The 25,109-nt window shown below is 43.7% G+C and overlaps 5 protein-coding genes and 1 pseudogene across 8 annotated transcripts; 4 read left to right on the forward strand and 2 right to left on the reverse strand.

Annotated features, from left to right (window-relative positions):
- The first annotated feature begins 7,325 nt into the window (after positions 1–7,325).
- Positions 7,326–7,444, forward strand: LOC112343367 (annotated as a pseudogene).
- Positions 7,445–16,471: 9,027 nt separating this feature from the next.
- LOC9652105 (protein LOW PSII ACCUMULATION 1, chloroplastic) lies at positions 16,472–18,323 on the reverse strand. 3 transcript variants are annotated; one of them, XM_024666660.1, is made up of 9 exons: positions 18,181–18,323; positions 17,955–18,058; positions 17,759–17,894; positions 17,458–17,689; positions 17,247–17,404; positions 17,001–17,183; positions 16,847–16,947; positions 16,694–16,790; positions 16,472–16,632 (listed from the first exon to the last, which is right to left on the reverse strand). In XM_024666660.1, the coding sequence occupies exons 1-9, from the start codon at positions 18,304–18,306 to the stop codon at positions 16,558–16,560; spliced, it is 1,212 nt and encodes a 403-aa protein (XP_024522428.1). In that variant the 5' UTR covers positions 18,307–18,323; the 3' UTR covers positions 16,472–16,557. The 3 variants fall into 3 exon arrangements, with proteins under 3 accessions (XP_024522428.1, XP_002993013.1, XP_024522429.1); XM_002992967.2 differs by having other exon boundaries at positions 18,124–18,323; XM_024666661.1 differs by having other exon boundaries at positions 17,955–18,062; positions 18,124–18,232.
- A 47-nt stretch (positions 18,324–18,370) lies between these two features.
- Positions 18,371–19,623, forward strand: LOC112343354 (oxygen-evolving enhancer protein 1, chloroplastic-like). The gene is made up of 2 exons (XM_024666662.1): positions 18,371–18,656; positions 18,771–19,623. The coding sequence occupies exons 1-2, from the start codon at positions 18,480–18,482 to the stop codon at positions 19,533–19,535; spliced, it is 942 nt and encodes a 313-aa protein (XP_024522430.1). The 5' UTR covers positions 18,371–18,479; the 3' UTR covers positions 19,536–19,623.
- Positions 19,624–19,720: 97 nt separating this feature from the next.
- Positions 19,721–21,015, forward strand: LOC9652131 (oxygen-evolving enhancer protein 1, chloroplastic). Its single transcript, XM_002992941.2, has 2 exons — positions 19,721–20,013; positions 20,113–21,015. The coding sequence occupies exons 1-2, from the start codon at positions 19,777–19,779 to the stop codon at positions 20,860–20,862; spliced, it is 987 nt and encodes a 328-aa protein (XP_002992987.1). The 5' UTR covers positions 19,721–19,776; the 3' UTR covers positions 20,863–21,015.
- Positions 21,016–21,187: 172 nt separating this feature from the next.
- LOC9652106 (polyubiquitin 11) lies at positions 21,188–22,064 on the forward strand. 2 transcript variants are annotated; one of them, XM_024666665.1, is made up of 2 exons: positions 21,188–21,201; positions 21,300–22,064. In XM_024666665.1, the coding sequence occupies exon 2, from the start codon at positions 21,326–21,328 to the stop codon at positions 22,013–22,015; it is 690 nt and encodes a 229-aa protein (XP_024522433.1). In that variant the 5' UTR covers positions 21,188–21,201; positions 21,300–21,325; the 3' UTR covers positions 22,016–22,064. The 2 variants fall into 2 exon arrangements, with proteins under 2 accessions (XP_024522433.1, XP_002992988.1); XM_002992942.2 differs by having other exon boundaries at positions 21,307–22,064.
- An 83-nt stretch (positions 22,065–22,147) lies between these two features.
- Positions 22,148–24,634, reverse strand: LOC9652107 (cellulose synthase 2). Its single transcript, XM_024666679.1, has 3 exons — positions 24,067–24,634; positions 23,545–23,975; positions 22,148–23,489 (listed from the first exon to the last, which is right to left on the reverse strand). Exons 1-3 carry the CDS (start codon positions 24,632–24,634, stop codon positions 22,557–22,559), a joined length of 1,932 nt encoding a protein of 643 aa, XP_024522447.1. The 3' UTR covers positions 22,148–22,556.
- Between the last annotated feature and the right edge of the window lie 475 nt (positions 24,635–25,109).

Consider the following 25,109-nt stretch of genomic DNA (forward strand, 5'->3'; position numbering starts at 1 on the left):
TGGCACAACTAATAACTTTTGCCACTCTACTTTAACAACTCCGCATGGTGCAATGTTGTCTTTGCCAATGAATCACTTCTATATGAAGCCCTAACATCCTCCAACTAGTCTGAATTGATTGCTGATATTGCCCGGAATTGAGCCTGATGACTTAACGCATTTGGAACAATATTGTCTTTACTAGGTTTATAGATGATTTCAATATCAAATCTAGCGAGCTTCTCTTGTGAATGAGCCTACTTCGGCATAAACTTTAGTTGCGTAGCAAAGTATGCCACATAGCAAAGAACTTAGTGTGTTATTATCTATATAAACCTTGGTATATCCATCCATAGTGTGTAATGTTGACACTATAGCAAACATCTCTTTCTCATGCATTAGCCTTCATTGGGTTTCATCCAATTCTTTGGAATAAAATGCAATAGGACAACTATGTCACATTAGTATAACACTAACTGCATTGTCACAATCTTGTTGCAACACAGCATCTATAGCATAGCCAAATGCATCACAATGCACTTTGAAGGGTTTATCAAGATTTGGGATCCTAAGAATAAGAATTGTAGTCAAGATTTTCTTCAACTGTACAAAAGCATGTTGATAAGCTAGTGTTTAATGAAACAGTATACTACTCTTTGTTAACTTAGTTAATGGAAGAGCAATATTTGCAAAATTACCAACAAACTTGCAATAGTATCTTACTAACTCAAGAAAAAAACAAACATTTGATACAATGGTGGGGACTTCCCATAACTTCACTGCTTCCACCTTTTTTGGATTTACCTCAATTACACCACCATTGATTATATGTCCAAGAAAATTCACACATAATTGTCCAAAAGCACATTTACTTTCCTTAGCATATAGTTTATGTTCACGCAACTTCTGAAATACCAACTCCAAGTGTTTTAAATGATCCTCTAACGTTTCATCGAAAACTAGAACATCGTTGATATATAAGACAATAAATATGTCCAAATAATCTCCGAATATTCTATCCATCATTATGCTGAACATTGTTGAAGCATTACATAACTCAAATGGCATAACAAAGAACTCATAGGATCTATATTAAGTCTTAAAGGTTGTTTTCTTTACATCTTGATTTGCCACCAGTATCTGATGATACCTGAATTGCAAATCAAGTCACGTAAAATACTTAGCCTTTAAGAGTTGGTCAAATAAGTCATTAATGTGAGGCAAAGGATAATTGTTTTTGACAATGATTTTGTTGAGAGACCAATAATCAATACACATCCTCATAGTACCATCCTTTTTCTTAACAAAAAAAACCAATGGTCCATAAGATCACTTATTTGGTCAGATATAACCTTTGACAAGAAGTTCCATGAGTTGCTTCTTGAGTCCAGCTATCTCTTTGATGTTCAAATGATATGGAGCCTTTATAGGTGCCTGGAACAATCTCAATCCGATGATCAACTTTACGGCTAGAAGGTAGCTTTGGCAGGAAATCCTTCAGAAAGAGATCTTGATTCTATGCTAACAATTTCAATATTTCCTTTGGTTCAAGATCAACATTGTCATTGATTTGAATCGAGTCATCATCACCCTCAGCTTCCATCACTTGAACCCAAAAGGTCCGACATCCCTTCTTAGCTATTTTTTAAGTAGCTCTCACAATCAAGAACTTAATATCTCAATCCTTTGAGGAGTGCTTTTGCAACTAAAAAGACATATTAGGATGTCCTTCTGACCTTAACATAATGCGACTTTGTTCAACACCATAAATCCCTTTTATATAGTTTTTGAAGAAATCTATACTAAACACCATTTGAAAATCTAGTATTTTCAATACTACCTTGTCTAATCTTTCTTTCCACTTAGATATTTTTATTAGAACATCACTCATAAATCTTTTGGCTACTTGCCCACCTTCTACAAACCAAAAGTGTATAGGCAACATCTACTCAGGTTTCAATTCTAACAACTTTACTAAGTCTTCGGATATCATGTTATGCATAACTCCCGTATCAATCATCACTTGGATTCAGTAATCTGCAGATAAAGCCTATCAAATACATCAACAGATTAGTGTTTGCATTGATTGCGAGAAAAGCTTGAAAAAATTAACTCACCTCCTTTTCCTCATAATCTACATTGACTAACTTGTCAACCCCTTCAACTTCACCACCACCATCTTACCTCATGACATTAATACAAGATCTTGTCTTATGCTTGTTAGGATATTCCAAGAACCTATGTCTTATCTCTCCACAATGGAAGCAATAACCCATACTACCCATTTTGCTAAGAGTAGGTTTTACATATTGCTATTACTTGTATCCATCAGGAGGAGGAACATAGGGCATAAGACCAGAAGAGAAGCTATTAGTGGTTGCCAACCACCACTTTTATTAATCGTTGCTTGTGAGCCTCCAAGGTAAAACCTTTCTTCCACCCTCTATTTCGATCACTTTGTTTATTCCTAGAGTTCTTAATCTTGTCTAATATACCAACACATGGCTATTGATACAGTTCTATGAGTGAGTGACTAAAGGCAACTTATTATGCTGCTTCTTTACACTCTATATATGTCTTTGGCTTAAATTTCAAAATCTCATTGTGAGAAAATGAACTCAAACCTTTTAAGAAATAACTTCGAGCGTCTTCATCACTCATATTTGCAATTATAATGCACTTTTGAGCAAATGCATTAACGTAATGCATAAGGTTCCCTTGCTACTTTAACTACCATAGCTCCACATGAAGTCTCAAATTAGGATCATTTGGCAAGTATTCCTTATGAATACAAGACCTCATCTTAGTTCAACTTTTAGTCTGCTCTTTTTCAACACACACCTGGTGCCACCAAGTTTTTGCATGATTGGTGAAAAAAGACTGTGCACACACAACTTTCGTATAATCATCTACATGTGCCACTATGAAATATTTTTCCATATCATAGACCTAGTCAGTTGCCCAAGTTTCAAAATTCAAGCCTTCAAAATAAAAGGCATGTGAAACTATCAGGTTTTTGAGGGATAGTTGTAGAATTTCATCATCCTCAAAACTTGAAGAGGAGTCTGATTTCTTAAGTTTAGCTAGTTTAGCTAGTTTAGCTTCTTTCTTCCTTTTTTTGTTCTCCTTCTTCAATTTGCGAACTTCCCTTTGCAAATTCTTGATCTCAATTTCTTGAGCTATATGCTGCAATGCCACAACATTAGGCTCTTCATCCTCTGACTCAGCCTCAGCCTCTTTCACAGCATCTCTAGCAGTCTCTAGCAGGAGTTTTCTCCTCTTGACTCACTAGTTTCAACATCATCAACATAGTTCCTTTTCAACATCTCGCTAGCTGCATGCATGCCTCTATCAATAACTAAACATGCATACAACATTCTTATCAAATGGTGTAATCCAATGAATCCCACACATGTCGCTTCAGATCTACTAGAAAAGTCTTTGCATATGCAATTTAAGTCAGAATTTTAGACAAAAGTTGGATAAAAATTGCTAAAACAATTCCTCTAATACCAAATATATCGCACTTAAATTTGGAGCCAAAATTCAAGCCTATTGTGCTATGAAATGCGAGTCCGGTACACTCTCAATCCTACAAGCACTAACTCCTTGTATCTAACACTTGTATGCAAAATGGTGTCAAATGGTGTTTGATACAATTTCAGTATAGGAGGTTGGGCTTAAATTGTGCCATTTGCTCCGATACCAAATGTAGCGCACGTGGTTTTGACCTTTTATCCTATGGTGATTTACCATAAGATAACACCACAAAGTGAAACCGAAACCCTCTTTATGCCACGTGACACATGCCACATTTCATATGCCACGTGTCCAAGGGACAGTGGTGCGGAGCCTGAGGTTCAAGGCCTTGGGCCACTGAACAAAGGAACAGTGCCAAACTCCCAAGCATGTAGCCAATGAGTGACAGAACCAATGCCCGGAGCAACTCCCAAGCATACAGCCTAAGAGTGAAGAAACAGGAGCCCGGAGCAACTTGGAATAGTCCTAGAGTAACTAGCATCCCAATGCCATGACCAGCACGCAAAACAGAGCCAAATAGAGTCTAGTGCTATTTCAGCATATTGGTAGCCTAACGTAAGGATATAGGTACTCTACCAGCTAGCATGGAATGGAACTTGGGCTTAGACCCAAGCTGGACATAGAACAAGGACAAACACGCAAGTGGGAGTTAGACTATGCCTCAAGTTGGTCAGCCATGCCCAACTTACCCACTATCCTTACTATACTATACATTTGGAACCCCCCACAGCCCTTCCCCCCCCCCCTTGAGGAACACACACTTTGGGTTTTCACCCCAAGTCTCCCTTAGTATTAGGAGTTAGTTTCTAGGGGTGAAAGCCCAAAGCACTTGTCTCCCTAGGGCGTGGTAGGCCTTGAGCACTAGAAGGTAAGTGGGGGATGCGAGTGTTGGGCAGCCCGAGGTTAGACCTCAGGTGCCCGGCTCCACACCCCCAGCTGGACTTCTAGTGCATGTGCAGGCTGCCAAGCTCCTCCCCACGTGCACCATGTCGGAGTCAGACTCGGGCTCCATCTCGGACTCGGGTTCCAGCTCGGACATGGACACGTGGGGTGAAAGCCCAAAGCGCTTGTCTCCCTGGGGCGTGGTAGGCCTCGAGCACCGAAAGGATAGTGGGGGATGGGAGTGTGGGCAGTCGAGGTCAGACCTCAGGTGCCCGGCTCCACACCTCCAGCTGGACTTCTAGTGCATGCGCGGGCTGCCAGGCTCCACCCCGCGTGCACCATGTCCGAGTCGGATTCGGGCTCCATCTCAGACTCGGGTTCCGGCTTGGACATGGACATGTGGGGTGAAAGCCCAAAGCGCTTGTCTCCCTGGGGTGTGGTAGGCCGCAACCACCAGAAGGATAGTGGGGGATGGGAGTGTGGGCAGCCGAGGTCAGACCTTGGGTGCCCAGCTCCACACCCCCAGCTGGACTTCCAGCGCACGCGTGGGCTCCTGCCTGCTCGGACTTGGGCTTGAAGTTGGGCTCAAGCACGTACTCGAGCTTTTGCTCGGGCTCGCGTTTGGACTTGGCTCTTGCTCATGCTCAAGCTTGAACTCCGACTGGGACAAATAGCCAAAAGCTGTTGTCCTAGAAAGAGGAGGGACTTTCTTACCTGTAGGATGATGGATGGGGAGTGGAGGCTCTCGAGCAGCTAGGGTTGAACCGCGGTTGCCCAGCTCTGCTTCCCATACAAACGAGGGTTGGCTCACTTGCTAGGGTCATGTCGTGGCACTTCGATGGCTCCCCTTGTGTGCCTCACCTTGTGGGCTTCCCGTGCCCACCAGCCAAAGGAAATGGTGCTCAACTGCTCTAGTGGCAAGCATGTGCAACATCCATCCAGGTGTTACCCGATCGGCAATCCAGACGTGGAACTCCCGACGTGGAATGCCTGGGCAGTGTCGCATGTGTGAGTGCTCATGGCCTTTGGCTGGTGGCGTGGGGGGGGCCTCCCCAGCATTGATGGGGGGTGGGGTTGTGCAAGGGTTCTCGACTACGGAGAGAGCCTCGACGTGGCTTCCCTGGCACCCGCTCCAGCGTTCGGCAGAGTTGTGCTGTGCGGTCCATGGGCCTGGCCTTGGGACCACATCCGCATGCCATCAGGCAAGGGGGAGGGAGGCAGCAGTTGTAAGGAACCAACTCGCCGAGGTGTCGTAGGCTAAAGGAGCCCCGAAAGCTTGACCAAAATGATAAAGAGTTCATTGGATGGGACCAAGTCTAAGATCGAGTCCAAGACCGAGTTCGAGATAGAGTCCGGAATCGAGTCCGAGACCGACTCGGAGACCGAGTTCGAGGTCGGGTCCAAGGTCAGGTCCGAGATCGAGTCCGAGATCGAGTCCGAGACCGAATCCGAAGTTAGATCCGAGATCGAGCTAGAGACTAAGTCCAAGTACTAATACGGGTCAAGGGGTGAAAGCCCAAAGTGTGCGTCTCCCAGGGGGGGGGGGGGCTGCAGGGGGTTCCAAAAGTATAGTAGGGATAGTGAGGTTCAGGAACCAGTCTTGAAGGAACTCTCCAGTGGTGCTTCCAAACTGACTTGAGGTTGAGACTGGGGCCGAGGGGCCTTGGGTGGGAGTGAGCATGGGCTTGAGTGGTGCCGGAGGGGCCACCCAGGGAAGTGTTCAAGAGCAGCTCCCACTCCCGAAAGGGAAACCGACTGCGGTGCTCCCAGCTCATTTGGAGTGGTGCCCCACTTGAGTACCTTGCGGCTCATTGGTCCTCGCCCTTCCTAGGGGCTTGGGCCTTCCCTTCGGGATGGAAGTGGGGGAGTAAAGGTACCCATACTGGGCCATTAGGCCACGGTGTTTCGCCCCGACGTCCCGAAGCAAGTGCTGCACCCAAGGCTTGGGATTTAGAGGGTCCCATGATCAAGTCTTGCTGTACCAAGGGGTATTAGGAACCTGGAGGCTTGGTGTGCTTGGCTGCTTGTGCCTGCGGGGAGTGTAGCCGAACCTTAAGTCCAATCTAACCCGGGGAGGGGGATTGGGAGAGATTTGGGAATCCGTAGATGGATGGCTAACACTCCGTTGCTCATGCAGTGAGTAGCTGAAACCCAGTAGGACCAAGTAGGAGCTTGTACAATAGGCAAGAACCTTGGCAAGGGAACTTAGCACAAGCCAAGGCAGTGTTGGTCAGATAGACGAGGTAAGCTAGCAAATTGGAAAGGAAAAATTTGTGGCTTACAGCAGTGTGGTCCTTTAGGCTTCCAAGGGAGGCAAGCCTCAGGGGCGGCACAGTTGCTTGGCAAGGGCCAGCGTCATGCGGCGGGAAAGGGGAGGGGTCCCCACCTGCCATGCGACAGAGGGAGGAAGGGGGGAGGACTCTCCCAGGCCCAAAGTGCGCGGAGACGACACAGGCTAAGCCTCAACCAGCGTGTGCGTGAGGGAGGGGGGGAAGGCCCTGTCTGCCTGCCATGTGGCACAGAAAGGGGGGGAGGGGAAAAAAAAGTGGCCTGGAATGTCTGGGCCCCAAGACGCGCGATTTTTCGTGAAAAGTTGGGGAGGTACCCCACATTTCATGGGGAGTGTTTTGGGGCCCAAAACGCGTGATTTTTCACAAAAATTTGCAAGGGTACCACATGTTTCGTGGGCTTTTTTTCGGGCCCAAAACACGCGATTTTTCATGAAATGTTGGGGAGGTACCCCACATTTCGCAGTGCGCGTTTTGGGGCCCAAAACGCAGTCTTCGTGAATTGTTGGGGAGGTACCACATGTCCCGCGGGCGTGCTTTTTGGCGCCCAAAAAGTACACGGGATTGTGGAGGTACACTATAGCTTTGGATCAGCTGCCCCACACTATAAAAGTAGGGGGAGTGTGAAATATTTTAGAGTGGGTTCAAATTGTGACTATAGCACTAGATCCCATTAGACCTCCAAAGTTAAGTGTCCATGGGCTTGAATAGTACTGGGTTGGGTGGCCACCTGGGAAGTCCAAGTGACCCCCTCTTTTTTTTTTCCTTACAAGTCATTTATTTTTGTAAGATCACTGTTTTAATATATAAACTTTGAGTATTTTTCCATAGCATATAAGTGTATGGTCCTTAAATACTACTTACAATTGTCAATGTAAGGTATATTTGCCAAATTGTGTCATTAGTTAGTTATTAACTAGGATATAAGTCACAAAGAATATGTTGTGACTGTCACCATGTGGTATGGCAAACAAGTCCAAACATATATATGTCACATGGCATACAAGGACACTAAACTCTAACAATGAGAACAAGCCAAAGGGCATGCCACGTCAATATGACACATATTGAAAACCATAAAACTCAAAACAAACCAAAGCACATCCACATGTCAATATGGCACACTTTGAAAACCATAAAACTCTATGAGATCAAACCAAAGGCCATGCCACGTGTCAAAATAAAACTCGGATATATCCAGGGCCAGACACATCCGGGGCCCGGCATATCAGGTGCTTGACATGTCCGAGGCCGGACATATTGGGTGCCAAACATGTCTAGGGCCCGACATGTACGGAGCTGGACATATCGGGGCCCGACATATCGGGTGCCCGACATATCCGGGGCCAGACATGTCCGGGGCCTGACATCTCGGATGCCCAACATATCTAGGGCCGGACAATTCTTTTTGGATTAGCCTGGCTAACTATGGCCAAAATCAGTGCCTGAACTGGACGGAAGCCCTATGTGGCACACTTGCGCATCTTTGGCTGCGAGGCTCGAAACTTACTAAATATCGAATGGTGCTAGATTGCGAATTTGGACACGGGACGAACACCATCGTGTTCAGGCTGATCTCTACATTTTGTATATATGCCAAATGAGCAAATCTAAACACTTTCCATAAATAGCATTTGGGACTGAATTGAGACTAACCCTAAAGGCATGATAACGAGGGTGTTTGGCAAACACGGTAAGCTACCATCTAACAATATTAAGGGACCAAGCTCAATATCACAGGGGTTCCCAACACTAGCAAGTGCAAGTCAATGAATGAATTTCTCTAACCAAGTCAAGTATGCTTGACTAAATAGACACTTAGGAATTCCTTCCTTATGCTCATCTGATCAAGTGCACACGCGAAGACCAGTTTCTCAACTAGCTTAGGCATAGACTGATAACAGGCCCAGCAATACCGACCTCCTGCCATTGTGGCAGTAAGGAAAGAGTGTCCGTAAGGATTGGCCAACAGGTAACTTTCGATACCCGAAGTCACATTCGCAACACTCTCCCCCCCTAAAGAAGATTGACGTCCTCGTTGATGCATACTCGAGTCTAAAATACCGCCAAGGAAACAACTCCAGAAAAAGTTCACAGTATTCACACTATGTAAGAAATGCACTAACTTAAATGAGTTAGGAAGCAACCTCTTTGTCTAACACGGATGCGCTACCAACTCAGACACCTTCTGGCCATCGCCAACAAGGAAATGACCAACAAAGTTAGCCACCTTTGCTGCTCTGGGAGTCACCCAATTTACAAAAGTGTGATATGCCCTTGCCCGCAAGGACATAGAGAAAGAAGCCAGAGGCCCCAACCCTCCTGAGCAAAGAAACCAAACCCATCAGTAAGGTTTAGATAGACTACTGTAAACAGGCAGTTAGAGTTGTTTACATGGCCACGCCCTTTTAATGGAATAAGGAACATCGACAGAGAGGTGGGTTATGTGACCAATCGACAATAGCTACCCCATAACTAGAGATTTCAACATGCATATGAAGTGCCGAAGCCAGTCTGCCCAGTACTGGCCCAAACTCAAAGATTAATAGATGGACAATATCAAAGTCAGAGATAATAATATCTTAGAGACTTAATTATCAGTGAATATATTTTAGATTAGAACACTAAAGTATTCTAAATAAGTTATCATCCAATAAACCAGTATTATAGTATAGGAACCACCAAGATCATCATAATTGGTAAATACAGGATTCACCATCCAATAAAATTCAATAGCTAGTATATCATCAAGGAAACTCAATAATGAACCCTAACTACAGAAGATGGTAAATAGTATGCTAAATAACTTACTAAAGATAACTCAAAGAACACAAAGTATCATTAACTGACAAGCACAAAGCTCGCGAATGTATCACCCAAAGGAAATAACATCCCAACCTATCAAAACTAGCTTAAGCAATAATCAATAAAACAAAATGAATGCGGCAAGACCAACAAACACTCATTCATGTCAACTATCACACTAGCCAATCTGAATAGATCCTGATCAACAATACAAAGGAACTCAATTTGCTTAAGCAAGTGCTAGCAACATTCTATAGATGTCTCAAACCCAAGAGACCAATCCAAAGCAAACCACAAAGAACATATGGTATTACAAAAAGCCATAAACCATCAAAGAGAACAACTAACTATCATGAAAAATCATTAATTATCCCATCAATGAAGAGATGCATAATCATTGTCAAAGAAGGAGTCCACCATCCCGAAGAATGGCAAATTATTCTATACCAACAATAATCAAGCAAAACCTTTTAACAAGGATAATCAATTATCCTAGATGATAGTCAATCATCACCAATGATTGTTAGATGCAAAAGCCAACTTCAACATCGAAGCTAATGAGCTAAAATGCCTTCCCTAACAACTTTTAACAAATGGAACAATAAATATAAAATTCAAAGAACCAAAAGCTCGAAGAAGTCTATAGCCAAGTCTTGTCAAACAATGATCACGAGTCTCATATGAACTAACTTCAATGCTAAAGAAGAAATCATGGTACAACCCATAATATTCTCCTCAACACATCCATAAGCTAAACTTCATAATGCCAAAGCTAAACTTCATAATGCCAAACCTAATGAAGAGCATATCTGCATCAATCCAAAAGCCAAGTACAATGAAGTTATGCTCAACAAGTGATCACCAAACGATCCTCCACAAATTCATTTATAGCAAGACGTAACTCACTTCATAGCAAGCACAAAAAGAATCATCAATAATTGGTATATCTCAATTTAAATCTAATAAGAATTCAAACATTAATCACCAACTCTTCTTCTCGTAAAGTTAGTATAATCCACGACTAAATCACTTTTCAAGGAAAAGCCAAAGCTCAACCTCTACTAAACAATCTCGTCTAAAACACAACTAACTCAATTTGCCACTCAGTTCATTTGAACGTCAACATAGTTGCTAACTAGCAAATAGGTGAATGCTAATAACACAAAGCTATAACCAAATCATCAATACTATCTCTATCGAGACTAATGAAACTCAATATCAATCCTAAGATAATTCATTTCACTTGAATCTCAATATCAATATTACTAACAACAAAGCATCACTTCTATGCCATCAACACTAGAGCAAAGCTAGAAGAAAGCAAGAGTAAATTACCATTCATAACTTTTTAGCAACTAAGCTAATCAAAGTCGAAGATACTATACTCAATATCCGAGACTAATCTTTCAACAATACTCAGCTATAGATAACACTTCATCAAGGAGTGATTCACCATGTCCAAGACTCAATGAAATCTAACACTATGAACTAAATGCAACCAAATGATATCGACAAAGGTATAATCGATATGTTAACATGGAAAAACTATGTAAGTTTAACAACATAATCCTCCGCAACATCATCCGGTAAAACAAACCCATCACTGCTAAATTATCATCGAGTGAAATAAATGTTAACAGTCCTCAACGAAATCTACAAACAATCATTAGTTGCAAAGCAACCAACAATCACTTTTAAACTTGCCTTTCACAAGACCTAAACACTAAATTCACGTCATTGAGTCATACACTTGTCCAATATAAACATAATACCCTAGGTATGAGATAAAGTTTCATAGACAAACATAAACTAAATGACCACTCAAATCCAACTCAACCGAGATAAACTCACAAACACATCCAGTCAATAGCTTTGAGCATGCCTTGAAGAGGCTAGCTATACATGTCCAACACTTAGTTGAAACTAAAGTGAAGATCATGAGATGGACTCATATTGGTACACAACCTCCACTTAAACAATGCTATAGTACAGGTACTAACATCTCAATTCAAACAACTAAGTTGAACATCACTATCCTTAGCCAAGGCACAGGGCTACCAAAACTAAGTCAAGATCAGTGAAAGCTCATTACTCTCATAGAGTTTTAACAAAATGCAAGGTGCAACCTGCCACCAAGCACAATGCTACAGAAGAAAGGCAAAAGGGTCACCTTTATTAGAAAAGCGCAACGGCCACTTTTCTACACCAACTCCAGACTCTATCCAACTCAATTGCTTTAGCCCCAAAAGTCAACATCCTTATCGAGCCGCATCATACAAATTACCTACTAAGATCTAAGCCAACGAAAGTCAACTCCAACCCTTTCATTAGTTTATATTGGCTTTACGAAAACGGAATGGTTTTCGAGCAAGTGATCAATAGATCAACCATTAGAAAGCTTAAGAAAATTTGTGGAAAATTTTCCATCTTAGAGAAAGAATGACTCTTAGTTTATGAATGCAAACTTTCAAAACTCAACCAACTTCCTTTTACTAACAACTTCACATATGTTCATCTCAACACAAATTCTTATGACCCACCGTATGCTTAAGCGTCGAACATCATGCCCATATTTCCAATATCCAAAACCGACATTTGCAAAATACAAAGTGAACATCTAAAACTTGATCACGAAGACCATATCTTTCAAATATCCATATTGCACTAACACTTTTCTTCAATCATTCTCAAAATCCAATGTGAAGCTAAAACACTAACAAGAAAAATGACATAGAAAATCAAGCTCTAAGGAAAATTCTTTATCACTTGAAGTAATAATGCCACTTCCACTAACACATGTGCTAGTGATGTCAATGCCTTAAACCTCACACCTTCTTTATCCAACAATCTACTCCAAGTGCTAACGGATAAACCAACAAGCTATAGCAAATGAATGTTATACCCCTTTTCCACCACTTTAATGGGCAAACTTAAGGAACCAGGGAACCAACTTAAATTTAGCATAATGGACCATCATCGAGAATCCAATCAAAGCTACTACAATGCTACTTCATGTAAGTAGATTAGCTTCACCATCAACCACTTTGGGGTTGATCATTTTTTAACCAAGCAACTTTGTAAACACATTGCTCATTATCACATGGATATGATATAAAATCATAATGACTTAATCATCAATTGAGCAACACCATGAGCAATGCTAATGTCATTATTTCAAAAGTTTATGTGAGCATCAAGTGCCAACTCAATTCAACAAAATGCAACATAAATGCCACACTCCACCAATAGAGATTTACAATACTAAACACCACTAACTTTTGTTCACAACATGGACAACCTCATACCACTCTCTATCCGACCAAACTCAACACTAATCTAACACCAAGCTACTTAAGGAGCAATAGCAAGGTTCCCTAGAAAAGAATTGAGCACTGTAACTCAAGTCTTCTAATAGCAAGCTTAGACAAAATGGTTTAGCGCTTCACCGCTATCCATCCCATAACTCACCATTTGTAAGACCATCATTTTCAACATGCATCAAGGTAGGGACTCTTGATTGCATAATGTGAACACGAGCAATGAGTCAACACCTCATTGCAAATCATCTCTCCAAGAGAAAATGATTTACATGTTTTATCCTTCGTCTCTAATGACTCTCTTTTCGGTCTCATCTTTGACTAAACCTCAAGTTTGCATTCGCATTGTTTTCAGTTCAATCTAAGAAAAGTTTATGAGAGAGCACGGCAATGACTACTTGAACCAATAGACTAATCCCTACAGTCTTGGTTGATTCACTCATAATCATGCTTAGGAAGGATCCACTAATGCCGTGCTAAACAGTTATAGACCAGCCTATTTGCCACTCATAGCAAACCTAGGGAAAGTTTACTTTCACCCATGGTACATGGAACAACTCATGGAACCACCGATAGGCTAACATTAATCCTGCCAACTCAAAGTGTAACCTCGAGTTGCTAATGTGCCTCACTCACGAGCCCAAGCTTAAACTCGTGCAACCGGAACAACTCAATCCCTCTTATGAGCCCAAGAGCAAACTCACATTACAAAGTACAACAAGGTAACAAAATCCATACCCAAAGAACGATTGTGAAGCCTTTGCACCCAAACATGTACCCATTTGGATCATCGTTTTCATCTCTACGTATGCAATGAAACTAGTTGCCCAATCTCATTAGATAGTACTTGCCGAAACTCATCCTCTGATACCAACTGTAGTGCACCCTATCTCTTTCCCCTTAAGCCAACTGGAAAAGGGGCAATTGCTTGATGAAAGAGCCCTTAGTGGCTATTTTATCCCCATTTATCCCCCAAGGTTCCAAGGATCCACGGTAATAGTATATCCAAATCTCATCCCATAATCACATGCGCTACACTCAGCCATTAAATGAAGGGATAAAACTAAATTTTTGAGCATATAACCAAAGAGTGAAGGAATTAAAACATGGAATTACTCATGAACATATAACCCAAAGAATAATAGGACAAATATACAAAGTGACATTAAAACAATTCTAAAGCATTCATCATCTCAATACTAGGACTAACATGCAAAACAAAGTTAAACAAAGTTTGGCATATATCAATAGTCTAGCACAAGGATATAGCATAATTTTAGCATACCAATAGCCTAACATAAGGATTCCACCAACTAGTATGGTATGGTTGGGCAAAGTGTTGTATAGTTAGTATATTAGTTTATAGTGTTCATAGCTTTATGAGGTTAAGCTAGGCCTTAGCTACTACAAATCTATGGCTGAAGACATAAATTAGAAGTATAGACTAATTGATTGATTAATCAATCATATGCACACTCCACCTCATTTGTGTTTATTAATGTTTAACATCTGTAAAAGTGTAATAGAATTTGTGTCAGGAATAGGATCTTTCTATGCATTCGAGAGTGTGAAGTAAAGCAACTTGAGACTTGCAACATCCCATGCTAGCACCTAAAGTTAAAGTTCTATAATATGAGACTTCTAATGTTGTTTTTCTTGGCATGTGGAAACCCCCTTATACACCATCTAGGGTTGCAACATTTAACACTCGGGTTCTTATGGTTCTTATAGCTGGCTAGGGAAATCTAATTGCCCCAAATGGTCTGTGAGTGACTAAGAGAGAGAGTTGTGTCTTTTCTTGGTTGGGTCCCTTGCCTAAGGCTTTTATAGGTTGTGTTGACATCTCATGTAAACAAGTTTAATGTTCAAGGGCTGATAAAGCCTTGATTGACACTTCCACAATTTGAGCTATCAAGCTGGTGACACATGCACCAATCAAGACAAGTTTGACTATTCACCCTTTACTTAGGTATCACAAGCCACCCATGATGTGGGAACAAGTGGTATCTTTCACAACAAAATGTTGGTGTACTTTGTATTTGTACTTAATTCCTAGTCATCCACTTGAAAATAAATTAGCTACTGCATTACAAGACAAATAAAAGATTCAAACTAAAACAAAAATCCATCTGGCTTGGAATGTCTTTCATAAATTATCTTGAACCTTAGAGACAAAAAAAATATCTATAAGTTTACATTTTAAAAAATCTTTATTTTATTATTTTAACTTATTCTAAATTTTATATAAATAAATTTTTATATATCTATAAGGTTAAAAACAGTTTTAATTTTATTTCTTTGCTATTACTATTTGCAATGAGAATAGCATTAAATATTTTCATTTTACTACTTTTATTTAAAGTTTCTAAACAAATTGAATATCAGACTGGAGTATTTGATGCTATAAGTGAAAATGTTGTACATGCTATTATAGGAGCTATTAGAAATTCAATTAATAATATACCAAATAGTATAATTCCATTAAGACAAAGTGTACATGGAGAAGTAGATGTTCAACATCCAGATAGAACTCATACATATGTTGGATTTGGTATTTTTGTATTAGAAACAATTAGAGAATTTTGTACTATAAATTCCGAAGGAGGTGTAGAATTAGGAGTTAACATAAGAAATTCACTAAATCACATTTTAGAAGAGTCTTCTGATGAGATGCTCAATTTTGCTGCCTCATTTATTATTATAAACACTGAGCATTTTTTAATTTATTATTTTGTTAGAAATTTTAATAATCAACAACACAGAAGACAACAGATTTTAGTAAGACATTCTCAATGCTATTTGTTTTCAAGCTTTTTAATAAGTGGTTCTATCAATATGCTGCATCAATATCTATTACCTTCACAATTTTTAATTTCTTCAAATCATAAAGCACATTTATATTTAAGCTCTGATTGTAACTTAATAGTATATATGGGTATAAAAACATTATGGTCTTCAAATACTTCAAAAAAAGGAACAAACTGTATTCTAAGATTGCAAGAGGATGGAAATTTAGTTTTATATTCTTATGATAGTAAACCTGTTTGGACAACAAATACTTATTGCACTTCTTATAATTGTTATAAAGCTACATATTTAGTTATACAAAATGATTGTAATTTGGTTTTATATATTGGATACCAAAAAACATTTAGCACTAACCCTAAATTATATTCTGAATGGGATTCAAAATCTTTTTGCTAATACATATTTTCTTTATACTTACCATTTCTGTTTCTTATATTAGATATGTAAATTTATTAATAAAATAGTTAATCATGTTCTAATATCTTATTAAATTGTTTCTTTCATCACTGTCTTGTCTTTTAATAAGGAGAAGGTTTTAATTTTAATCATAATTACAATTTAAAATTTTCTACCTTGTTTTTATAAGTATTTAAATTTCTATATTATTAAAATTTCCAACTTGGTAGCAATTGCCTAAAAAGCACCGCTCATGAGCAAACGATCGATGATATCAACATATTTTCTTTATACTTACCATTTCTGTTTCTTATATTATATATGTAAATTTATTAATAAAATAGTTAATCATGTTCTAATATCTTATTAAATTGTTTCTTTCATCACTGTCTTGTCTTTTAATAAGGAGAATTTTAATCATAATTACAATTTAAAATTTTCTACCTTGTTTTTATAAGTATTTAAATTTCTATATTATTAAAATTTCCAACTTGGTAGCAATTGCCTAAAAAGCACCGCTCATGAGCAAACGATCGATGATATCATCTCTCGAGCTTGCTCATCATCGAATCTAGCACAGGAAGCTCCTTGACAAGCTCTTGCCATTCAGGCATTCCCTGTAGCAGCACCCAAATCACTTTTGCTCTCTAGCCAACTAGATTAAGAAGATTTGCTTACCCGACCCGATTTGCGGATTCTCCCATCGAGCCGGAGCACAATGAAAACCTCTTCGCCACCGGTTACTCCTTCCGACTCTTGCTGCTCAAAGATCCACCTGATTGTCGTTTCCACACTCTAAACGCTCAAACAAGGTAGAAACAAGATACTCACCTCTCCCATTCTGCTTGAGAAACCACCTCCGCTACAAATCGCTTCTCACTCTCGAGCACTGCCTTCAGTGCCGCGTCCTGCGCTCGTTTTTGAAAATCATCCTGAATCACGAGAGAAAAGGGAAATTTAGGAACCACGGATTGGATAAGCTTACGCTGCCGGAGCCAGCTGCTGGAGCTTTTACGGAGCGTCCAAATCCTTTCTTCTTAGGCGTCTCGTCCTTTTTCCTCCACTCGACCGGAATCAAGAGCACGCCTCGTTGCAGGAGATCTTTGCGGTATCTCTCCGCCTTCTCCAAAGCTCCCTTGATCGACTCTTTGGTACCGGCCAATATCACCTTTCGCTCCAAGAGAACATACAAGCAAGCTTGGTTTGATATTGGAAAGAAAAAACTTCTTACCGGTCGTGTGATCCCTCGAAGTTGCACCACCTCCACGATGCGTCCAGTTCCGAGCCGGACAGGAAGCCTTGACAAAGTCTCGTTTCTTGTGATTTGAGACATTTGCGTCTCTTCTTTCTTGCTGTCCCAGATAAACAAGGACACAAAAGCCACTATACCTGTGAAAAAGCGCAACCTTGATTAGATGAAAACACACTCTCATCACATTTACCTGCGAGGTCTATTGCCAGATTCTGTGCGGTCTCCGTGACGCTTGGAGCGTCCTCTCCCCCCTGCAGTGCACGAATGAGCCTCGGGACCGTGATGAAAGTCGCGATCCCAGCGGCAATCGTGAATGCGACGTAGAAAAACTTGCGAACGCCACGAAACGGTGCCTGGACTTCGCTGATGAGCTTTAAGTCTCTTCGGAAGCTGCTTCCAGTGTCTTCGCCACCTTTCCGAGCCTGTCCAGTGCACGGCAAAGCTCATCACTTCGGGCCAAGCAAAGATTGAGAGAGAGAGATTGGCTCAACCTCGTCCTGGAGAGCCTTGAACTCTGGAGACGCTCGGAAGGGAGCAAGGTCCGGATCATTGAGGATGACATGAAACTTGACGTTGTAATCACGCAGCGCTGTTTGCAATGCCTGTGCTGCTTTCGCGGGCTCTTCCCTGGAAACAAATGGTCACGAAAGGAGAGAAGAAACGAAAGAGTCGAAGAAAGCACGAAACCTTGAAGCATGGCAGCAAGCTTTGTTGTAGTACGCGGCCTGCGCCTCATCGAAGTTTGGATTCATGGCCAGGGCGGTATCAAACTGATGCAATGCGTCCTTCACCTGCCTAGTGAGAACAAACCAACACGTATGGAATCATCCACATCCATGGAGCTTCGCTAAAGTACCCTTCCTTTGGAGAAGAGTGACAAGCCCAGATTGACGGCGTCGGTTGCTGTTTTCACCTGTGATTCGCTTCCATCCTTGGCAGCGCGCACCCTGATCGCGATCTTGGCGCGCCCAAATGCGAGGCGACGAGGGGCGGCACCACACCTGAGCGACACGCACCCGGAAAAACACAAGACATCCATCTCTCACTCTCTCTCACACACACACGCACACACACCAAAAGAAACCCTTTTATCTTTTTTTTGTGACCTCTACGAGGATCTTAGCTCGCGAGACATCGATCGTTCTTTACCTTTAGATAGAACCACACTTTCTTTACCCTTTGCTCGAATCCATTTCCAGAGATAGCAGAGTAATGGCGTCCTCTCTCGTTGCAACCAGGTCGCTCCTTCTCCCGCATCAATCTTCCTCCTCTACTCGAAGAAATGGCGGCCACATTGTAGTTTGCTCTTGCTCCTCCATGGAAGACTTCACCAGAAAAGCAGGCAAGCTCGCATTCGCTACAGTGGCGGCCACAGTCCTCCTGGCCGGGGTAAGCTCCTCGCCATAGACCATCTTTCACCTCCTCCTTCGACACAGCATTTGCCCGGTGTGGGCATTTGTGAGTTCTCTTATAGATCTTGTGTCCCTTGTCTGGCTTTGATAGGCAGCAGATGCCCGGCCGCGCCCTCGCTTCGGATCCAGCGACGAGGAGATCCGCGAATACCTGGACAAAACCCCCAGCTACGACGATCAAATGATGCGAGCCTATCTGGACGTCAAAGGTAAGTGGACAGGAACCAAATGCCCGAGCCCCGTCACCAGCGGTGCCACCGACGGTTTCAAACTGGAACCCGGTGACTACTACGTGACCAACATGTGTTTGCAGCCAACCTCATACCAAGTCACCCGGAAGGCCGGGATTGGCGAGTTTGACATCTCGACAACGTACGAGACGAAGCTGCTTGCGAGGGTGGACGGGATCGAGGGCTCCCTGGCCGTGGCTCCAGACGGTGGTGTCAAGTTCGAGGAGAAGAAAGGGCTCAACACGGACACCACCATCGCCAAAGTCATCGCTAGGCTTCCCGGGAAACAGGAGCTAGTGCCCTTCATGTTTGGGATCCAAGACCTGGTTGCGTCGGGTAGGCCGGAATCTTTCGGTGGCCAGTTTATAGTTCCCACAGCGACGATCCAACCGAAGAAACTGGACGTGGATGAGACCGAGCCGCTGGAGAGCACCACCACGGAGGGCAGCATTGTGTTCAAGGTGACGAGGAGCAACTTGGAAGCCAAGGAGCTGGGTGGCGAGTTCGAAACCAGCCAGCTCTCGGGCCTGGATCTACGGTCCAGATCCAACGCGGGCTTCCTCATTGGAAACAAGGAGAAGAAGAGGGTCAAGGTATCGGGCGTGTGGTATGCAAAGCTCGATTGATTGCTAAGAGATAACTCTGATAGAAAGAATGTAAAGAAAAACAGTACCATGGATTGGATATCTCAATCAAACAAAGCTAGATATCATATCCTTTGGCTTTGAAAGAGCCAGGTGGCGCGTGCTCATTGGCTGCTCGAGCTTGTGGCGGCAAACCTCTTATCCATATATCCGCGCTATCCAAGAGCCCTAAACGCTCTGTTTAGCCCTAAAACAGAGCAGTGCGCGAGATCCAAGCAGCGCAATGGCGGCATCGGTGGTAGCAGCCAAGGCCGGGCCATCGCTCCTCCAGCCCAAGCTCGATGCCTCTGCAGGATCGTCCGCCAGCCTCCGCCCGGTGTCGGTGTCCAAGGCATTTGGATTGCGCAGCAATGGAGGAGGAGCGCGCCTCACTTGCTCCATGGAGGACATTGTCAAGAGGGCCACGGATGTGGGCAAGGTCGCCGTTGCCACTGCCGCAGCCACATTGCTCGTCGCGGGGGTAAGCGAAAGATCTCCTCTGCTGGACGGATGAATTGAGAGAATTGGAGCAAGTCTGGTAGTCATTCTCATGAATTTCCCCTGTTTTGTGATGCTCTAGACCGCCGCCGCGAATCCAAAGCGCCTCACATACGACGAGGTCCAAGCCCAGACGTATCTCGAGGTGAAAGGCAGCGGCACCGCCAACCAGTGCCCGATCCTGTCCGGTGGCGACGAAGGATTCAAGTTCAAGCCCGGCAGCTACAGCGTCAAGAAGTTTTGCCTCGAGCCCACGTCCTTCACCGTGAAGAAGGAGTCGCCATTCAAGGGTGGCGGCGATCAATACGTCGACACCAAGCTCATGACGAGGCTGACATACACGCTGGACGAGATCGAGGCCGACTTGAGCGTGGACGAGAAGGGAAACCTCAAGCTGGTGGAGAAGGATGGCATCGACTACGCTGCGGTTACCGTCCAGCTCCCCGGAGGCGAGCGAGTTCCATTCCTCTTCACCATCAAGGAGCTCGTAGCGACTGGCTCCCCGGATGGATTCAGTGGAAGCTTTCTGGTGCCGTCTTACAGGGGCTCCTCGTTTCTAGACCCCAAGGGACGCGGTGGATCCACCGGGTATGACAATGCGGTGGCGTTGCCGGCCGGAGGCGCTGGTGACGAGGAGGAGCTCGGCAAGGAGAACCTCAAAGATACCTCGGGGTCGACTGGGAACATCACCTTGAAGGTGGCGGAGAGTAACACCGCCACTGGAGAGATTGCCGGGGTATTTGAGAGCATCCAGCCCTCGGACACGGATCTGGGATCGAAGGCTCCCAAGGAAGTGAAGATCCAAGGTATATGGTACGCGCAACTTGACTAAAGAAAGAGTCACAAAATCAGAGAGGAGAGATGATGTCCGGATGTTTGATCAGGAGAAAATCCTTGCATAAGAAGGCTGTCATCTTCTCAAACGAGCGATCTCACATTGTAAAGTCTCAAATCCTTTTTAAACTACAAAGCTGTTCCAAGATTCCATCTGTAGTAGCCAACGTTAAAATCAAATCACATTTTTCTCATCTGGAGCACAAGACTCTATGATATCACAATGGATTGAATCTTAACCGTCAGTTTGAACGGCCATGATCATTCTCTCTCACGTATAAAATAAAGGATAGGGTAAGGGTTTTCTACAATTCGTAGGCGGTGGTTGCGTTTCTTGGTGAGTGGGTATGGCGGTGTTGATTTCTTGCTTGAAATTCTCAAGGATTTCGTGATTGCCTTACCGGATCTGATCGATTTATCGTTTCTTTTTGCGAGACTGTAGGCTTCTTTCGGCAGCAACGATGCAGATCTTTGTGAAAACCCTGACTGGCAAGACGATCACTCTCGAGGTGGAGAGCTCGGACACCATCGACAATGTTAAGACGAAGATTCAGGACAAGGAAGGGATTCCTCCGGACCAGCAGCGTCTCATCTTTGCAGGTAAGCAGCTAGAGGACGGCAGGACCTTGGCGGACTACAACATCCAGAAGGAGTCTACCCTCCATCTCGTCCTGCGGCTGCGCGGCGGGATGCAAATCTTTGTGAAGACCCTGACCGGCAAGACGATCACTCTCGAGGTGGAGAGCTCGGACACCATCGACAATGTTAAGACGAAGATCCAGGACAAGGAGGGAATTCCCCCGGACCAGCAGCGACTTATCTTCGCTGGGAAGCAGCTCGAGGATGGGCGGACTCTGGCGGACTACAACATCCAGAAGGAGTCGACCCTCCATCTCGTCCTGCGCCTCCGTGGTGGCATGCAGATTTTCGTCAAGACCCTGACTGGCAAGACCATCACTCTGGAGGTGGAGAGCTCGGATACGATTGACAACGTCAAGACTAAGATCCAGGACAAGGAGGGAATTCCCCCGGACCAGCAGCGTCTCATCTTTGCCGGGAAGCAGCTCGAGGATGGGCGTACCCTGGCGGATTATAACATCCAGAAGGAGTCGACCCTCCATCTCGTCCTTCGTCTGCGTGGTGGAATGTAAGTAACCTCTCTTCCATGTAATAAAGAACACACTGCCGCTTTCAACACCATCTCGAAGTTCTTCCCCATGCCCCTTGAGTTGGTATTTACCTAACCAGGCTGAATGTGTTGGAGTTGTGGAGGTGTATGCTGTGTGGAGATGTCAAGGTTTATGTTATCGGAGTTAAAAATGCCGAGTAGTAAGCCCATCACGTATGCCCACCACAGTCGCGCACAACATCACCACTATTGTAGTTAACTTGTCGAAGCAAGTCTTCCAACCAGAATGACAGCTGATAGTCGTGGATAGCACGCAATTGTCCATCACCAAATCGCCCCTCAAACAAATCCTTCACGGTCACCATGCCGATGAGCAGGAAGCCCTGAACGTTATACATCGTGCCATTGTCTTTCATACGTTTGATGGTGTGGTACAGCTCGTCCAGGCAACATCAGGCTGGAAGTAGTAGAAGTCCCTGTGATAGCAGATGGCGTGACGAAAGTCCGCTGCAGAACTGACGCATTCTTCCCAAAACCCTTTAAACAAGACTTTATGTAAGCTTTTATACAGCACCAGTTTTACACCATTGGCGATCTGCCTTGGTGACAGCGATAACAAGTGCTGCCACCCAGAAAATCACCACAACCACGTTAGCTATGGCCTCGTAAAACATGGCTGACCAGTGCCACTTTGGGAGATGGTCTCCCTCCACGAAATGTGGAACCTTTTCCTTGTAGTGAAGCAGCCCCTTGCGCTGCCCAGGCTTGTAGCTGGGCGGACACAAAATGTACACAATTGGTACAAGCATGTGTGTACAAGTTGAAAGAAGAAAGAAGGACATTGCGATCACGTAAAAATCATGGCTGCAATTTCGGCCTCTTTGCTTCGCTACCCAGGAAATTCTGTAGGCCACCACTGCCAAGACCAGGAGTATGTAGATTATGTGAACCTTTACATGTTTGAGCTTGACAAGGAAAAATTTGATCAAGGCTGGCTGCTTGGTGAACTTGGCCTGTGCCGCAACTCGATCGATGCTGCTTGTTGGAGTGAATGTGAAAGTGGAAGAGTACGAAAAAATGGACTTGTATATGGTCTGGAGGAAGAAGGGTGTCATCCACCAGAAATGTGACTCGTCCCGGTTACGACTCTGGATGGATTGTGGAAGACCGAGCCAGACTGAGATCCAAGAAAGGCGCCAGAAAATGAGGAAGATGGCGAGCTGGATGATAACACGCCGCGCCTCATGGGAGGTGCCGATCATGAGGTCCAAGTGAAGTGCAAGACAAACGATGAAGAGGAGAAGCATAACAAGGTTGACGATTGCGATGAAGTAGTATCCCGTGTGCCAGAAGAAACTCACCTTGAGAACCAAGGAGAGTTTGCTCTTTGGCCCAAGCATCTCTCTCCATGTCGCAGAGAATTGCTGTATAGCTCCCTGGCACCACCGCTGCCGCTGCTTGATATATCCTTCAAACGTCCACGGTGTAAGACCAATCTAACAATCAAAGGTGGAGTCAACAAAAGTCACCGTGTTTTGAGCAACAGCAGACCTGAAGCTTGCGGTTGAGGTAGACGGACTTGAAGCCCTGGTTGAAGAGCTTGAATGCGGTCATGGTGTCTTCTGTGATTGACATTGGCTGGAAGCCTCCAATCTCGTCCAGATGTTTCCTTCGGAAGATTGCTCCAGTTCCAACGCAGGGTGCGGCCCCAAATGTGTCCCTGTGAATCATGACACGCTCGTAGCCAAATCCGCAAGCATCATTTAGAGGGTCTCCCACTGGCAGGTTATAAAACGATTGAGGGATTTGCACGAATGACACTTTGGGGTCCTTCACTATGTGAGGGAGCAAAGTCTTCAAGAATGAGGGGTGAAGTATCATGTCTGCGTCCATCATCACCACGAACTCCGCGTCGGAATGCTCCAGGCCGTAGTTAAGGTTACCGCATTTGAAGTTGTGTGGGACACCTGGAATCTGGAAGACTGGAACAGTGAGATCATGAGCACGCACTGGGAAGGGAATAACGACTATTGTAAGCTACCTTCTTTCGACGAAGATATTTGACACAAGCACTCTCCAATTCTTCACAGTATCTTTTTAGCTCATCGTCCCCTCCATCATCAAGGACCAAAACTCGAAACTGGTGCTTGGGATAATCCATGGCCAGGGCAGCCTGAATGGAATCCTCGGGAACGTCAGTGGGCTCTTTACAGCAGGGAAGAAATATGTCAACCGTCGGAAGCTCTTCCCAATTCAACGATAAACTCTGACGGGGCCGCCATATTCGAGGCGGTAACACCAGATCCGCAGCCGAAATAACGCTGCTCGCAAAGTATATCACCTCGCAAGTCGTCAAAACTATCAGCCACGGCCTTCTCGCGAGCTCTCCGGGATGTTTAGAGTAAACATAGATCCTATAAACGAGGTAATTCGCAAATGCAGCTATGTGTGCACAGACAAGGATGCAGATAATAGTGTGCCAGATTAGCTTCCCCCAATGTGGTGTCGGTATTGGATGAAGAGAAGACGAATTGGATGAAGATGGAGAAGAAGAATCATGGGAATCGCTTGGATCACTAAGATCACTTGGTGGTGTCTCCTGCTGCTGCTGCTGCAACTCAAGATCTTTAATGCTAGACATGCTACTATCTTAATGAGTTTCCTTCGTTCCAGAGAATTTATTCGTGAGCATAATTTACTTTTCGTACAGCTGCATTTGTGTATGGTTGGTTGCTGTCTTGCAAATTGTGTCTTGATTCGTGTAAAGTTCCACTGAGAAGAGTTATTTCGTAAGCATGTTAAGAACTGCAAGCGAAAACAAATATCATGTGTAAAAGTTAGCTAAATATTCCGGTTTACATTGGTGGTGTACCATATGACGCCGACCAAATCAGAATTGTCCACAAACTGCCTTCGAATCTAAATGTGTTTTTGCGAATCAAGTAGCGTGTCCAATTCTGCTTCTTTCTGCTACCGACAACTTGTCATCGTCTTGCATTACAAGTTTGACTGTGATAGCAGGGACAAAGGTTAATATTCAAGACCACCACACTCACTGCGAGTCTGATGCCTCCTTTCACGAAACTTATATGCATCCCAATGTTGACCACTAGCAA

This window comes from Selaginella moellendorffii, unplaced genomic scaffold (genome assembly GCF_000143415.4).
Source record: "Selaginella moellendorffii unplaced genomic scaffold, v1.0 SELMOscaffold_146, whole genome shotgun sequence".
Lineage (NCBI taxonomy): Eukaryota > Viridiplantae > Streptophyta > Lycopodiopsida > Selaginellales > Selaginellaceae > Selaginella > Selaginella moellendorffii.